The following is a 17,096-nucleotide window of genomic DNA, read 5'->3' as shown; positions in this document are numbered from 1 at the left end:
AAAGAAGGCTGAGGAGATGACATGATAGCACTCTTTGAGTTCTGGAGAAGTATCTTGTAGAAAAAGAACACTGATTTTCTGCAGGACTAGATTTGTAAGTTACAAGAGGACAAATTTTGTACATCGGAAAAAACTTCTTCATGATAAGAGTACTTCAGGAACCGAACAATTATTCAGAGGAGAGTCAAGCTATTGCTCTGGCTTTTCCACACCAAACTAATAGTTGGACTCGGTGACCTAACAAAGAGGTCTTCTGATTATGATTTTTTAAGCCTTAAGCCTGAAGTAGATAAGGGAAATGATTGACGTACTGAATGGTTACATAAGGACACGCAGGCAACTTTTTCCAGGGAAAGAGGAAGATGCAGTAGATAATTAGTCCAAAGGCTATGATTCAAAGGATAAGAGTGTTTTTTAAAGAATGGGTTGATATTTTAAGCAGAAGCCAACCTGTTCAGGCATCTGTATGAGGACTATTTAATATTTTGCATTACCATATTAAAATGTTTTACTCTCTTGGCATTATTCCATCCTGCCTCCTTCTCTCAAAAAAAGCTTAATGGAATGCATGAAATCAATGAAATGAAAAGCAAATGCACTTTTAGAAAAGAAGAAAATTTGTCTTACTTGTGTTCTTTTGCATTGTTCTTTGAAGAGGCTTCATTCTTCCCACCAAAATTCCTGCAAAAAGCAATACATTTTTCTCATTGGGAGCAAGATTAATGGTCCAGTTCTGTTCAGAGTCAATCCCACCGTTAATCTTCCTCCAAATATAGTCTGCAGCTTTGTGAGTGTGTGTTAGAGTTCAATAAGAATATTATCTTTAAAAGAAATATTATTTGAAAAGCCTTGAAATACAAAGAAAGTGAGTTTTATTCAGAATGAGCTTTAAATTTAATCAAAAGCCTGTTTCAGTATGGTTTTTATTCCCCCAAAAGAGTGGTATTCAGGGCCAGGCTTAGCACACTTGGCACGCTGATTATTGATGGAGGTTGAGCACAGCGGAAAAACTGGCAGGAGTAGGAAGGAGGTGAGAGGTTGTCCAAATCTCCAACAGAATACTTCACTTTGGTGAAGATTTGGACAAAGCACTGCTTTGAAGCTGAGCAACAGGGCTCCGGCTTCTAAACAGCAGAGCAAAACAGCTGCTTCATTGCAGATAGTGGGTTGAAGCAAGGGCATACACCAGGGGTGTCAAACTCAAGGCCTGCGGGCTGGATCCAGCCTGTGAGGTGCTTAGATCTGGCCCATGGGGCCACCCTGGAAACACCGAAGGATCGGCCCATGGTGTCTCTGCGTGACTCTCCCGAGCTCCATTTTTAGCCATGACAGACTCCTGCAGCCCTCTGCCAGTGAAAACCGAACCCGGGTGGGCCACTGACAGTTCCCCAAGCTCCATTTTCACTGGCAGAGGGCTTCAGGAGGCCATTGCAGCCGAAAATGGAGCCTTGACGAGTGACGTCAAGCTGGTTATGCCCACCCTGGCCCCTCCCACCCCCCACCCCCCCCGAGGTCAAACACAATCCTGATGCGGACCTCAATGAAATTGAGTTTTACACCCCTGGCATATACATATAGAAGGGTATTCCTAGCTAAGGAATGCCCTAGAATAGGCTCTTTGCATTGCACAAAATGCCTCAACAAAGTCCTCGCACAGGTCTTTCACAAGGTGTGGGACCCAACATGCTCAGAGGAACCAAGAATCTGGCACAGAGCAAAACAGCTTAGAATAAAAAGGTTGAATGTTGAGCATGCTCAGCGACCAAGGGATGGAGGGAAGGGATGAGGAGGAAGAGGAGGCAGAGAAAATGTCTTGAGAAATAGCCAGAGTAGATGAGATCTGGAAGAATTAAAAGCTCCACATCCAACATGTTTTGCAAGTCTCACTTTTATATCCTTCTAGAGCTCTGACTTACTTTGCTTTGCTGATGTCATTATCTGTTGGGGAAGAAATACATGGAAGTTAATATGGAAGTGAAATCTTTAGCAAGATATTTTTCTTTCTCCCTACCAATTGCTATATGCATAGACTAGCTTTTTTCACTCCATTGATCTTTTCGTAATGCAATGCAGTGTTTGACTGAGGATTCCCCTGACCTGTGCACTCATGACTTTTGTAAAAAAAATCAGAATAGACCAAACTGAAAAATCAGAAAAGACCAAATCTTCAGTTTTGGTTCGGTTTCACTAAACTGGTTCCTTATGCGGGAGGAAAAACAACACAGATTTTAGTTTTGACCTTTGTCTTTTTAAGAGAAGTGGGAGGAAAACTACTTCTTCTTCCTCAAGTAGGAGGAAAACTACTTCCTCAAGGAAAAAACAATTCAGTTGCCTTTTGAAAAAGCACTTTTGAGATAAGAGAAAAACTGGCTTTCCACATTCCACTAATTCAAAAATCCTTGTCTGACGCCTCCTCAGACTCCTTATGCTTTCAGTTACCTTGTCTTTGCCTACTCAAACATCTAACTCGGTCCATTTTATAAAGCATTTTATTTTAGATATCCACCCTGCTTTTTTGGGGGGGATGGGGTGTTAAATAATCATGAAGATTTAACAGTGAGTTAATATATATATATATATATAATGAGAACATTAATACAGTAAAAATTGGAGTTGAAATTAAACATTAAAATGCATTAACTATTAAAAGTTTGGTCAAAGAGATGTCTTTTTTCTGTCTTCCTGAATATTGGGCCAAACACAGCTTCCCAGGGAGTTCCTTCTACCTGAGAACTTCTCAGGAGAAGGCCCATTCTAGTGTAAAAGGCAGGCAGAGTTTTGGCAGTAGGGAAGGGAGAGGGTCAGGTTTGCCTTCCGCACATGCGCAGAGTGTCAAAAATGGGACATGATGATGTCGGGCAGGTGGGTGGAGCCTCCCACAGCTGCAACTACCGGTTCACCCGGACTGGATAGAACCAGATAGAACCGGCTGAATACCACCATTGGAGATGGTCCTTAAAAAGACCTTTTCTACTGACCTAGCTAGGTAACCAGGCAGGTGGATAGTAAACACCTGGACTCCAAGCCATTAAGAGTTTAAAGATAATACTCATATCTTTAAGGCTAGATGTTTGATAAAGATAATGGCACTTTTAAAAAAAAAAGCAAAATCAGTCTATATACTGCATGTCACTGTGAATTTATCCTGCACTGCAGTCAAATGGCTACCGCAATTTACATGTATACATTTATGTGAATAACAGGGCCTGCACAGGACTTTGAATTTAGAGCAGGGGTGTCAAACTTGTGGCGCGTGGGCTGGATGCATCACACGCTGGCCATGTCCACCCCCATTTTAGCAAAGGGGGGAAAAGTTGGGATATGTCACATGACAACAATGTGTCGCCGCGAGTTTGACACTCCTGATTTAAAGGGAAAAATATGCTTCATAGGGCATGGACTTTTCATGCAAAACATGGAAGTGCCCTTCTGGGAGAAGATGCAACTTTAAAAAACTGCTGAGAGCAGTAGTGGGTTTCAAAAATTTTTACTGCCAGTTTTGTGGGTGTGGTTTGGTGGACATGGCATGGCTTGGTGGGCGTGGCTTGGTGGGTGTGGCAGGGGAAGGATACTGTAAAATCCCCATTTCCTCCCGATCAGCTGGGACTTGGGAGGCAGAGAATAGATGGGGGAGGGGCCAGTCAGAATTTTTACTACTGGTTCTCCAAACTACTCAAAATTTCCGCTACCGGTTCTCCAGAACTGGTCAGAACCTGCTGAAACCCACCTCTGGCTGAGAGGTGTTTTTTTTTTTAAGTTTAAGTAAAATCAGTTGATCTGTTTTGTTGTTTTCCTTTATGCGAGCACTATTCTATCCCTGAAAGCAGTTGACAACTAGTATTTATGCCAAAAATTAGCAATCAGCCTTTTCATGACCATCCAATTCAACACACGTTTGTTTAAATAGACCAAACGGGAGAAGATTTATTTATTTCCCTCTGAATTAGGATCTAATCTATTGTTAATGGTACTTTATTGTAATAAACAATGACCATACAATAAACCATAATCAAGGAATGCTATGAACAAATCAGGTTTACTAATTACTATATGAAGTCAAGAAGTGTTCCAAGTTCAAAAGCTTACGTGACTCATTTGATTCAAAGGCCAAATTATCTTCTCCAATTCTCTTAATACTGTACAAAGTAACTGGTTCAGGCATGATTCGTTTCTTTCGACTCCTACAAAAATCGAAGAAATTGTGATTCTGTTGTAGGCTAACACCAAATCATACAATGATCTTTGATACTCCTAAAAGATCTCTCGCTGTTCTGTGACAGCCATTTATTTATTAAAAAATAGAATCAAAATCTGTTAGTAGGTTGAATCTCAACAATAAACATCCATGGTATAAATAACTTTAAAAACAATATTTAATAACTGAACTATGGATAAAATAATTCAACTTATCAAAAAGCAGTAAAATAGGTGATATCTACAACTGAACGGAATTAAACAGTTTTCTGAAACTAACAATGTAGGAGCTGATTAGATTTCAGTCTAGGGAGTTCCATAGCATCAACATATCACCAAAAAGCTACATCTGCAGACTTCCATCCCTATCATCACCCAGAAATGGGGTTTGCTAATAGATTTTCTCGGGAAATTGACTGGAGGAGATGGTCCTGGAGATATCTCAGTGTCAAGACACATAGGGTTTTAAAAGTCAAAGCCAACACTTTGAATTGTCAAGGTAACTAACAGGAAGACAGGGCAGAGGCCCAGGACACAAAGTGTACTGTGCTCATCTTGGTAATTTTCTGGCAACAATTAGGCAATCACATTCAATACTAATTGAAGCTTCCAAGTGGTCTTTGGTTTCAGGAGAGTGGTGATAAGGACACAAGTCACTGTTGTGAGATCCTCTCATCCCAGGTAATGCTTGTAATTGTTGTGTTGGGCAAAGCTCCCCCCTCAACTTGCCTGTCCAGCATCATCTATAAGTACTATCCCAATCAAGGGACACAAATGAAAATGTAAGGGATTCATAATGAACAAACAATTAACTCCAACTTCTCAGGGTTCACCCTCGGTATGTTTCACCCCAACCAGCTGTAGGTCATCTAGTCCAACTCCCCCACCCAAGCAGGCCCTACACCATTTCTGACAGATGGCAGTCCAGTCTCCTCTTGAAAGCTTCTGGGGATGAAATTCCCACAACTTCTGAAGGCAAGCTGTTCCATTGGTTGATTGATTTCACTGTCAGAAAGTTTCTCCTTATTTCCAGGTTGAATCTCTCCTTAATCAGTTTCCATCTATTATTCCTTGTCTGGCCTTCAGGTGCCTTGGAAAATAGCTTGACCCCCTCCTTTCTGTGGAAGCCCCTCAAATATTGGAACACTGCTATCATGTCTCCCCTGGTCCTTTTCTTCACTAGACTAGCCATGCCCAGTTCCTGCAACCGTTCATCGTATGTTTTAGCCTCCAGTCCCCTAATCATCTTGGTTGCTCTTCTCTGTACTCTTTCTAGAGTCTCAACATCTTTTTTATAGTGTGGTGACCAAAACTGGACAGTATGTTGACAATATCACCTGTGTGGTCCAGGATGGTGATGTACAACGGAGTACGTTTGTACATCACCAAACCCCATTCATTAGATGATCTCTTCCAGCAGTTTCAGGTAAATGTCAGAGAGTATTAAAAAGTTGAACATCACTTGCAATCAGCACTTAACCAAAAAAAAAAAAAAAGCATTAAACTATCTATAAATAGAATTGATATTTAACTGTACCAGGGGAAAAATTAGCAATTTTTAGCCTACTCTGTCTCCATACATTTTCATGTAAATTTGAAGGGCTTGTGTCTGAATAATTGTCTCTTTTCAATGATCCTACAATCAGTTGTACAGTACATGCCCTTGCATCCTGTATTTCCAATACTTTAAGTAGTAAATGATTAACACCTGATGAAATGTACTGGAAGAGACCCATCACTCACTCACTTTAAATAATCCATTTTAAAAGATTGATAGATAAATTGTTGCTTCTAAATAACTCCCACAAATCCTTTCTCTTTGTCATCATGACTAGGTTCATGGGAACTATCATTCAAAACATCTGGAAGAGAGCAGGTTACTTATCCTTGCCTTAATGGAATTGAACCATTGTGGCAGTCCAACAGTGTGCTAGCATAATTACTATAATTCTTTTTACTTTATATTTTAGGATTGGTCTACTTTATACACGGTGGTAAGATTTAACCACAACACAAATGCCAGATGTTGCTTTAAACCAAACCAACCCTACATGAGAGCATTGTGCAACAGGTGAACTAAACATTTTTGTCCCTCATCCTAGATTTTCCTATCAGCTCCATTCTGTTGGAATAATCATAGGTCTCTCAAAATATTAATTTCTGTTTTTAAGCCATAGATTCTACTGTCAGCGTTCCAAATTAGGCTTTCTTCCAGCGCTGACATAACAAGTTGAAGCAGAAAGAGCGGAAGCTTGATTTATTGCTGAGATGAACTTTTACCTAGTTTTGAATGTACAGATAGGGTTTCCTGGGAGACGAGGATGGGGGCTGCATTCCTGTGAAAAGAACATGCCGGGATGTAGAGATGGATCTGTATGATGGCCAATGGGACGTTGGGGGTTGGAGAGCGGAAGAGGAGGGGGTTGGAAGGAGGGGCCAGTTTGGCTGCAATTTGAGTCAGAAATGTCGGATTCTGCTATTCTTAAAAATAAAATGGTTCATTAGACAGCTTGCGCTTGAGAATGAAATTTATTCAAGATAGCACCGAAACCTGACAGACAGCCAAACTCTCCTCCAAATCCAGGCTGGCTGAGTTTAAATCATCCCATTCCCTCCCAGACATCTGGTCGGAGGGACTATGGCTGAAGCCAAGCTATCGGAGGAAAGCCTGCTTCAAGAAACGGGAGGAGCAGAAGCGGTCGTGATTCCAGCCAACTTGGAAAATACAAAGGTTCAACTTTCTTCACCTTCCCTCCCCGCAGAACTTCAAGCAAAGAAACGTGAAGCAGATAAGTACCTGGGGACTGTGCCAAAAGCCTTAGAGACGGAATCCCCTTTTGCAAAGGTAAAAGATAAAGAAAAACCCCTAAGTGAATTGGGAAGGGCAAGCTGGGGATGGGAATGGCAGCGAAGCCCAGACAAGGCAGCACCTCCCCACCCCAGGATGAGAGACGAGGCAGAGGACTATCAACACCAGGGCTGGCCCTCCAGAGCTCAGCACAGAGAGGAGAGGGCAGAGAGGGAGGAGCCACCCCAGTTCAGAGGGAAGTTCGATGGTGACCCAGACAACCTCGCCCAATTCCTCGATTCAGCTGAGATATACATAGAGCGGTTCGGACACCTCTACCCTTTCCCCAGAGCCCTAGTGAATGCCATCTCGGAAGGGCTGGAGGGAGAAGCAAAGAGGTGGTCAGCATCACTCTACAAATACAGGGCCCCCCAGCTACAAAATGCGGATGGGTTCTTGCAACTATTGAGAGCCCATTATGAGGAGGAGGAGGAGGACCCCTATGTGGAAGATGAGCTCAGAAACCTAATGCAGAGGGGGAAGCCTATCAGAGAGCATATCCGTGAATTCAGGAGAGTCATTGGGACACTGCCTCCCCTACCAGAGCGATTGCTGGTGTATTTTTTTAGAACAAGCCTAGATAAAAGAATTTCCCAAGTGACTGCCTATCGTGACATCCCAAACCGACTCGCTGAATGGTTCCGGGTAGCGATAAAAGTCGACAGAGGGCTGCGGGCGAGTGACACGTCAAAACCACCAGAGGGAAAGGAGAGAGGCCGACCAGACCAGGGGCCACTCAACAGACGAGAAACCCCAACATCACAGCCCTCCTACAGACCAACTGCCCCACGGAGCCCACTGAAATGCTACAGATGTGGGGGAAGCGGCCACATAGCAGCAAGATGTGGAACACCTAGACCGGGACCAGCTCCACCGCCCAAAGCACGACCGGAACGAGGGCCCAAGCGTGTCACCCACGTACCGCAGGAAGCTCCCCAAATCCCTGAGTTTTTCACTCATCTGACCGAAACCAGAGGAATCCCAGATGAGGGAGATCAGTTCCCTGAACCCTATGACACGGAAGACGAAGGCGAGGATGACCCGATGGTGAGTGGACCCGTCCATCCTTTTCTTTTCCCCATACGCCTAACAGCCCCCAAAACAGGGGCCCAAGAGACTTTCCAAGCCCTAATAGACTCGGGTAGCACACGGTGCCTAATCAACCTACCCACAGTTCTAAAATTGGGAATCCGAGCTAAACAGCTCAAACAACCAATTCGCTTCGAGCAAGTTGATGGGTCCCTAGTGGGAGGAACGTACGCCACACACTTGACTGAACCCGTGAGACTAGAACTCGCAGATCACTGGGAGACAATCCGCTTCATAATAGCCCCCAAGATGACAGAACCAGTCATATTGGGACTCTCATGGCTCGACAAATGGGGCCCAATCATTTGGTGGCAAGAGGGAACCCGCAGGCTGAGAATAGCAAAGGGGCCCCAACCCCTGCCGCCCCGACCAGAAGAATTCCCTCCCATGCTGAAACCCCAAAGCAGCCCTCCACTACAGAAGAAAACACCACCAACACAAGGGTCCCTCCCAGAAGGTGCAGCAAAGCAATTGGCAGCCGCACCCACCACCGCTTGTAACGCAAACCAGATCCCAAGGGAGTACCAAGACCTTGCAGGAGTATTCAGCGAGGCCGAGTGTGACATTCTGCCCCCCCACCGCGAGACCGATTGTGCCATCGAGATTATCCCAGGAGCGAAACTACCCAAACCTAAAATGTATGCCATGACGCCCCGAGAAATGCAGGAAATGCGGGACTACATAGACAAAAACTTACAAAGGGGATTTATTGAGCCAGTGAAACCAAGGGTAGCGGCGCCAGTCATGTTTAAAGAGAAAAAGGACGGCTCCATGAGACTGGTGGTCGACTTTCGAAGTATCAACGCTGTTTGCGTACACAACTTGTACCCCCTTCCCCTCATGAAAGACATGTTAGCCCACCTAGCTAAAGGGAAGGTTTTCACCAAACTAGACCTTCGAGAAGCTTATTACCGAGTACGCATAAGGGCAGGAGATGAATGGAAAACAGCATTCAACTGCCCCCTGGGTAGTTTCCAGTTTAAAGTAATGCCTTTTGGATTGCAAGGAGCCCCGGCAGTGTTCATGCAGTTAATAAACGAAGTCTTACATGAACACCTTTACAAAGGGGTCCTCGTCTACCTGGATGATATTCTTATCTACACGGAGACCATAGACGAACATATACCCCTCGTCCGCCAAGTACTGAAAAAACTGCTACGGGCAAACCTATATGTCAAACTGCCAAAATGCGATTTCCACCGATCACGGCTAGACTACCTGGGCTACCGAGTATCAAATGAGGGGATAGAGATGGACCCAGCCAAGGTCCAATCAGTTCTACAATGGCAGCCCCCTCGCACCCGCAGACAACTGCAAAGTTTTCTAGGCTTTGCGAATTTCTACAGACAATTCATCCCCTCGTTCGCGAAGATTGCCAAACCTTTGACAGATCTCCTAAAGACAGGAAGCCCAGCGATGAAACCTCGCCCGGGACAACCCCTACAGTGGGACCTGACCTGCCAACAGGCATTTGAGACGCTAAAAGGACTGTTCGCAAAAGAACCTGTCTTAAGACACCCGGATCCAGAACAGCCTTTTGTCATCCAAGCAGATGCAAGTGATGTGGCAGTAGGAGCCGTGTTACTCCAAAAGAACAACCAAGGTGATCTACAACCCTGCGCCTACACCTCCCGCAAACTCACCGATACGGAGAGGCGATGGGCGGCGTGGGAGAAGGAAGCGTTTGCAGTAAGGTGGGCCTTGTTGACCTGGCGGCACCTTCTAGAGGGAGGCCAGAAACCATTTGAAGTCTGGACTGATCATAAAAACCTAGAGGCCCTAAAAACCCCACGAAAACTGTCGCCCAGGCAAGTGCGGTGGGCACAATACTTCAATCGTTTCAATTTCGAGCTTAAGCACATCCCAGGTGGGAGAAATTTCCTGGCTGATGCCCTCTCCCGGATGCCCCAATACAACAGTGAGCGGGAGCAGGTAGTGAATGCCATCATCCCCTCAACCCAAGCTGTGGCCCAAGTGGTAACCAGACGGCAACGACGTGACCAGCAAGGCCAACTTGCAAGTGACTTAACTGCGAAATTAAAAAATGAAATGCTGACAGACCCCTGGTATCGGGACAATCAACATCTCTTGACAAAAAGAGATGAACTAGCATGGAGGGGGACAAAGCTCTATGTCCCACAGAGTTTACGCATCCTGATTCTCAAGAGGAGCCACGATGTTAAACCAGCAGGACACTTCGGGTTCCTAAAGACTCTGCACCTAGTACGAAGGCAGTTCTGGTGGCCACATATGAGAAAGGACGTAGACAGTTATGTAAAAAGCTGTACCATTTGTGCCACGATGAAGACAAGGCCAGGGTGCCCGCCTGGACTGTTGCAACCAGTAGCTGAGCCAACAAGACCATGGGAAGAGATTGCAATGGACTTTATAGTAGACCTACCGAGGAGCAGTGGAAATACAGTGATCTGGACTGTAATAGACTTATTCTCCAAACAGGCACACTTCATTCCTTGTAGTGGACTGCCTTCAGCCCGTCAGTTATCCAAACTGTTCCTGAAACACATTTACCGCCTACATGGAGTCCCCAGGAGAATCATTTCCGACAGAGGGGTCCAGTTCACAGCAAAGTTCTGGAGGGAGTTTCTACGGTCCATAGGTTCATCCCAAGGGCTCAGCTCAGCATTTCACCCGAGCACCAATGGGGGGGCAGAAAGACTGAACGCTATGATAGAACAGTATTTAAGATGCTACGTCGACTACCAGCAGTCCAATTGGGCAGACCTCCTATCTTTTGCGGAGGTTGCATATAATAATGCTGTCCACAGCAGCACGGGGCTAACCCCGTTCAAAATAGTGAGTGGCATGGATTTTGTTCCCATGCCAGAATACCCGAGGGAGCCCCCTTCCTCAGTCAGTTTGACCGACTGGATGGCAATGTTGAGACAAACTTGGGAAAATGTTAAGAGGGCGCTGGCAAAGGCGGCTCAATCTTATAAGGACCAAGCAGACAAGCACCGAACTCCCCAAAGACCATTTCAGCTTGGAGAGAAAGTTTACCTCTCCACCAAGTACTTGAGACTTAGACTCCCGAGCAGGAAATTGGGCCCAAAATTTATAGGACCATTTCCTATAATAAAAATAATCAACCCCGTTACAGTGCAATTGCAGTTGCCACGGCTTTTGGGGAAAATTCACCCCGTTTTTCACAGTAGCCTTCTAAAACCTGTAGTGGGGTCTACTTTAAGGCCAACGCCACGTGAACCCCCTGGGCCCCTGGTTGTTGGGGGCCAAACGCACTATGAAGTGCAGCGGATTCTTGATTCAAGATGGCACAGGGGGCGCCTTCAGTACTTAATTAAATGGAAGGGTTACCCATTGTCAGAGGCTTCCTGGGTGAAGAGCACAAACATTCAAGCTGATCGCCTTATAGCAAAATTCCATGCAGACCACCCGGGAAAGCCGGGAGGGGGGGTGCACAGCCAGGGAGGGGCTGATGAGACTAATCTTGTTGTGTTTTCCCTATGGGATAGGTGATGTCGCAGAAGTGAAGGGAGAGGGGCCGGATGTCAGCGTTCCAAATTAGGCTTTCTTCCAGCGCTGACATAACAAGTTGAAGCAGAAAGAGCGGAAGCTTGATTTATTGCTGAGATGAACTTTTACCTAGTTTTGAATGTACAGATAGGGTTTCCTGGGAGACGAGGATGGGGGCTGCATTCCTGTGAAAAGAACGTGCCGGGATGTAGAGATGGATCTGTATGATGGCCAATGGGACGTTGGGGGTTGGAGAGCGGAAGAGGAGGGGGTTGGAAGGAGGGGCCAGTTTGGCTGCAATTTGAGTCAGAAATGTCGGATTCTGCTATTCTTAAAAATAAAATGGTTCATTAGACAGCTTGCGCTTGAGAATGAAGTTTATTCAAGATAGCACCGAAACCTGACATCTACAAGCATTTGTTCAGATCACTTCGATACCGTTTCTAACCATCCAATAAAGGATTATCCAATAATCTTTTGCATTCTTAATTTGACTAAGACATGGCTTGACTTTCTTACATATGTCCAGCCAGCCCCCCTCATTGCCCAATAGATACCTTTACAATGTTTTGAATTCCATACTCTGGTTACCAAGAAGCTACATTGCTGGAAATGTATGTTATTTATTCTTTTTACTTCCTCATCTCTGTTTTTGCCATTTGTTTGTTATTTGAGGTTTTTTTTTTAATCCTCTCCTGATGCTGATTTTTCTTTTGTTTCTCTTTAGAACTGCTTTGGCAAGAGAAGACACCGCTGTCTCCAAGAGCAAATACTAATCCCAGTAAGAAACAATTGAAATGTTCCAAAATGAGGGATTGTTTAAAAACGGACTTCCAAGATGTCCACATCCATTCCATATTGGCCAGTTCTCCTTTGTCTTTTTCAGACAGCCTTCCATAAATCATGCTTGGTTTATTCATCTGCACTTAAAAGCGGAAAAGTGGAGGCTTGCTTTCCCCCCCACAAATTTGGCTTCCTAAAGGCAGCATGTCTTACCTTTTCAAAACAAGTGAAGGGATGGTGCAGAGACTGTCCAAGCCAGGGCTGCCAAAATAGCCTAAACCCCAAAACAGTCTGATCTAATTAATTCTTCAATTCTGGAGCATGATTTGGAAAAAAGAAAAAACCCCAGAGCTCACTGGAATGATGTATGATTTCCACTGTGTGCTGCTTTAAGGAAAGTTTTATTCCCAACCCCCCTCAAGGTTATCTTTCTGCTGTGTTTCAGAACAGGGGTCTCCAAGCTTGGCAACTTTAAGCCTGGCGGACTTTAACTCCCAGAATTCCCCAGCCAGCAAATTCTGGGAGTTGAAGTCCGCCAGGCTTAAAGTTGCCAAAGTTGGAGACCCCTGCTTCGGAGCACAGATGCAGATTGCCATGTTTGATGGGTAACACTTTGTGCAGGGTGGAGTCAACGCCTTGCATTCCACCCTTGAAATCTGGCTGCAAAAGAGCCGATTTCCTGACATGGGAAGTTTTTTCAAGATGGAAAACAAGAATCATTTGCGTCCCAAAGGCACCCTGTTTATCCTCCCACTATTAAAAAAATGATGGTATGGTTTCAATTGGAAACCAACCAACTCCTCCCTGATAGCATCATCACCCTTCAAGAAATGTTATCTATAATTTCCCAGCGGGTTAGGAAAATACATCTTCTTAGTAATCCAGTCATGGGACCATAAGCCTCTTCTCCTTTTTCTTTTCTTTTTTTTTTTTTTTTTTTAGTTTTTTAAAAAATCGTTTTAAATAAGCTCTATGGATACAATTTCTCTAGCAGAATATTGTTGAACATATTGTCCCTCCTAACAGTGTTACACTGAGACTTCCCTCTTTTGATGATAGTGACCAAAGTTTCACCCAAGATGGAGTAAAATGCTGGGTCTGAGTCTAGCTGGAATAGACACAGGTCTCTCAAAATATTATTTTCTGTTTTTAAGCCACAACAAGCATTTGTTCAGATCGCTTCTATACTGTTTCCAACAATCCAATAAAGGATTATCCAATAATTCTTTGTATTCGTCATTTGATTAAGACATTCTTATTTCCAGCCAGCCCATCATTCCCAATAAATATCTTTACAATGTTCTGAATTCCATACTCTGGTTACCAAGAAACTGCATTGCTGAAATATATGTTATTTTTTTTAAACCCCTCCTCTCTCTTTTTGCAATTTATTTGTTTCTTTAGTTCTTTTTAATCCTGTCCCTTTCACAAATATACTCATTCTCTTTAAATGTTTAACACAGATAAGTCTAATTGCTGATCACACAACCTCAATCAGTTGGACAGCAGAAGACAACACAATGCCCTAAATCAGTAGTGAAATCTGAACTGGTTTACTACCGGTTTGCTGGCTGCGTGTGCGTGCTGTGTGCACACATGCGCAGTGCACATCACGCACCAAATGCGAGGTGTGTGCACATGCAGTGCATGCCAAAAGGAGGCATGGGGTAAGTAGAACAGCACGCTGGGGGGGGGTGATCAGCTGTGGCGTGCGATCTTTTTTTTTTTTACTTTTAAAAACATTTTTTTAGAACCTATTCAGCCGAATAGGTTGTAAAAAAATGCTTTTAAAAGTAAAAAAAAAAAGGCTCTGACGATCTCGCAGCTCAGCTGTGATCGTCAGAGCCTTTTTAAAAACCTTTTAAAAACATTTTTTTAAAAAAAGCGGCAAGCGGGCGACTGGGCAATTGGGTGAGCATGGGTGAGGGGCCCAGAGATTTTTGCTACCGGTTCTCCGAACCACCCACCGACATCACTACCGGATCGGCTGATCCGGTCTGATCCGGGAGCATTTCACCCCTGCCCTAAATCTTTTCCAATGTGTTGCATGATTTCTCTTCTTATTTTTTTAAACAGGGTTTTAAATGAGCCTTGCAAGAGATGATTCCAGGGCTCAAAATGGCTTCTAAGAATTGGGAAAGGGATAATAGTTGGAGGCATCGGAATTTGAAGATGCTTCCATACAGAGCATCCTTGAGTCCATGCTTGTCTATCTGGTACCCTTTCTATTTCCATTATTTGCTAGAGCTTGTTGATGTAGAAACTGTGCACTGAAATATGGCAGCATCACAATCATTGGACTGTACTCCAATTGCTCAGACACAACATATCTGCTGGCTGAAAGGAGGATCTTGCTCAAATCCAAATTTTATTTCTAAAGCCCCCATTTTGACTCTATCTGGCCAAAGGGAACTTAAGACAGAGAATAGAATTCAGAAAGCAATTACTAGCAAATTGGGACATCTATATTCTGCCTTCATTGCTCAGCCTCTTACTGGATGCTAGTCTGGCAAAGGAACCAAAAGCAGTGTGCAATGCTGCCTAATAAACTACCTAAGGCACACACACTGACCTATGGTAACAACGTACACTAGCAACAAGGACAACTTTAAAAACAAACAAACCAGAAGCTGTTTTTTTAAAAAAATGAACAAAAAAGAGGAATGGTTACAATGACGTCCACAGGAGAGACAAGGAAGCCAGAGTGACGAAAATGACATTATGATCTGTTGATACAAGCCCTGCCTTTTTTTCTGGATGCATCATGAAGTTTCATGCACACCCAGAAGTGATGGCGTTTGCAACAGAAAGGGATAGCACCGTTTGAGTCACTCTGTCATAAATAGCAGGTTTGTGTGGACATCTATCTAGTGCATGAATGAGAGAAGGCTAAATACTACAGTTGGGGAAGAACCCTGTGTTTAAAGCAAAATACACGAATGGAGAAATAGGTTGGGAAGGGAAGGCTATGGATGGGAGCCAAAACAAGAAAGCCAGCCCATCAGAACTGTTGACACATTAAAAAAATAATAGATCAATCAAAGTTAATTGAGTCAACATAGCATGACTGAGTGGCACAGTCAGTCAGGGCACGGGATTGATAAAACTGAAGCAATAGGTTAACTAGTGTGAATGTATGTACGTCTATCTATGCCTCACACAATCTCACATCTTATGCAAGACACTGTGATTAGGGCAACGGATGATGTTCTGATCTGTCAGAGCCTACAGCCAATTCTCTGACCCCCTCTCACCGTCATGGCATTTAATGCAAGTGGTCCTCTTTTCATCATCATATTTTGGACACTTTTGGACCTGGCTCTCTTTGCCAATCCATAATGTTGCAAAGGGTAGATAGAAAGAAAGATGATAACCAACAACAAGGTGGATGGACTTGATTCCAGCAACACTGGGGGTAACATTGGACGACCTGAAGGGCCAGGTTGGGAAGTGATTGTCCTACACAAGTTCTGTCTATATAATCTCTCAAAGTTGACACCAACTTGATAGCGTGTACTAAACCCAACAGTGATATAAATCTCAGTATATATGAGTATATATGTATGAACCCAGAACAAGATACGCAGTGCGAATGTTTTCACTGCATGTGTGTGTACATTATTGTGTGTATACACACACACACACACACACACATACACATTTACATACACTGAATGTGTATGTGACAAATGAACCATTTAAATTGCCACATAAATGTGCCTGACCCTTTGGTCTGAATTGTTATTCCTTGGGCTCTTGAAATGCATAACATAATAATAGAAATGCAGTATCCAAGACACTATGTTGATTTCTTTAAAATATTCCACTGTGTAGATTATGAGTTATTTTTCCTTTCAGGAATGAACATAAAAGGATGGGTTAGATGTGGGGAATAATGCAAGAGGAACGTCACCATCCAGGCTGTCTTATTTATTTATGTATTTATTCAATTTGTATGGCTGCCCTTCTCACAAAAGCAGTTCTGAGCAGTTAATACAACATAACCATTCCAAATACAGAATAAACAACAATATAAAAACATTCAATGGCAATTCAGGATAAGAACCAATCAAGAGCAACCAATAGTAGCACATTAGAAGTTTAATTAACCTCTCAACCTCTCCATTTAATTCAGACCCCCCCCAAGCACATACATATTTTTAAAATATGAAAACATCAGATCCTCCATTTCACACATAATATATAATTCTGTTTTAATATCATCTAAAAATAAGAAGTCAATGGCTTTTCAGTACAAAACTAAATATTCTAAGTAAGTAAGTCCATTCTTACGGAATGCTCCTGATGTGGTCTTACTGCATAAGTATATTTTAGAAGATGTTTTCATTGATATTTCAACTGCCTGTCATTAAAGGAACAGTTTGGAAAACCTATCCATTCTATCCACTCTCTTACTTAATATCATTAATCCAAACGAAACAGAATTTCATAGTTCATTTAAAAAAAAAAAAGACAGACTTTACACTATTAATGGAGCAAGCACCTTTATTCCTTCAAATTACAGTAAGACTGTGAGAATCTGGTCACAATAATTTTAAAACGATTTCCTTTAACTTGTTCAAGGTGTGCTATTTTTAACATTATTTTTCTCCTAAATCTATAATAGTAAAAAAAATATTACTCACCAAATGAGGTTTTGAAAAATAAAAAGAAATAAGTATCAAATATT

The 17,096-nt window shown here is 43.2% G+C and overlaps 1 protein-coding gene across 1 annotated transcript in view; it reads right to left on the bottom strand.

The window, feature by feature from the left end:
- ABCB11 (ATP binding cassette subfamily B member 11) overlaps nt 1-17,096 on the bottom strand; it is a 93,889-nt gene extending 76,793 nt beyond the window's left edge. The window contains exons 1-4 of the mRNA XM_070938321.1: nt 17,053-17,096; nt 4,087-4,181; nt 1,917-1,938; nt 628-681 (exon numbers count right to left, since the gene is read on the bottom strand). Coding sequence (XP_070794422.1) covers nt 628-681; nt 1,917-1,938; nt 4,087-4,162 — 152 coding nt within the window. The 5' untranslated portion in view covers nt 4,163-4,181; nt 17,053-17,096. The remainder of the gene's footprint in view (nt 1-627; nt 682-1,916; nt 1,939-4,086; nt 4,182-17,052) is intronic.

The sequence above is a fragment of the Pituophis catenifer genome, unplaced genomic scaffold, assembly GCF_029215685.1.
Source record: "Pituophis catenifer annectens isolate HBS135680 unplaced genomic scaffold, rPitCat1.0.hap2 SCAF_1, whole genome shotgun sequence".
Classification (NCBI taxonomy): Eukaryota; Metazoa; Chordata; class Lepidosauria; order Squamata; family Colubridae; genus Pituophis; species Pituophis catenifer.
Note: the sequence above shows the minus strand (reverse complement) of the source record. Positions and strands in the feature narration are given on the sequence as shown.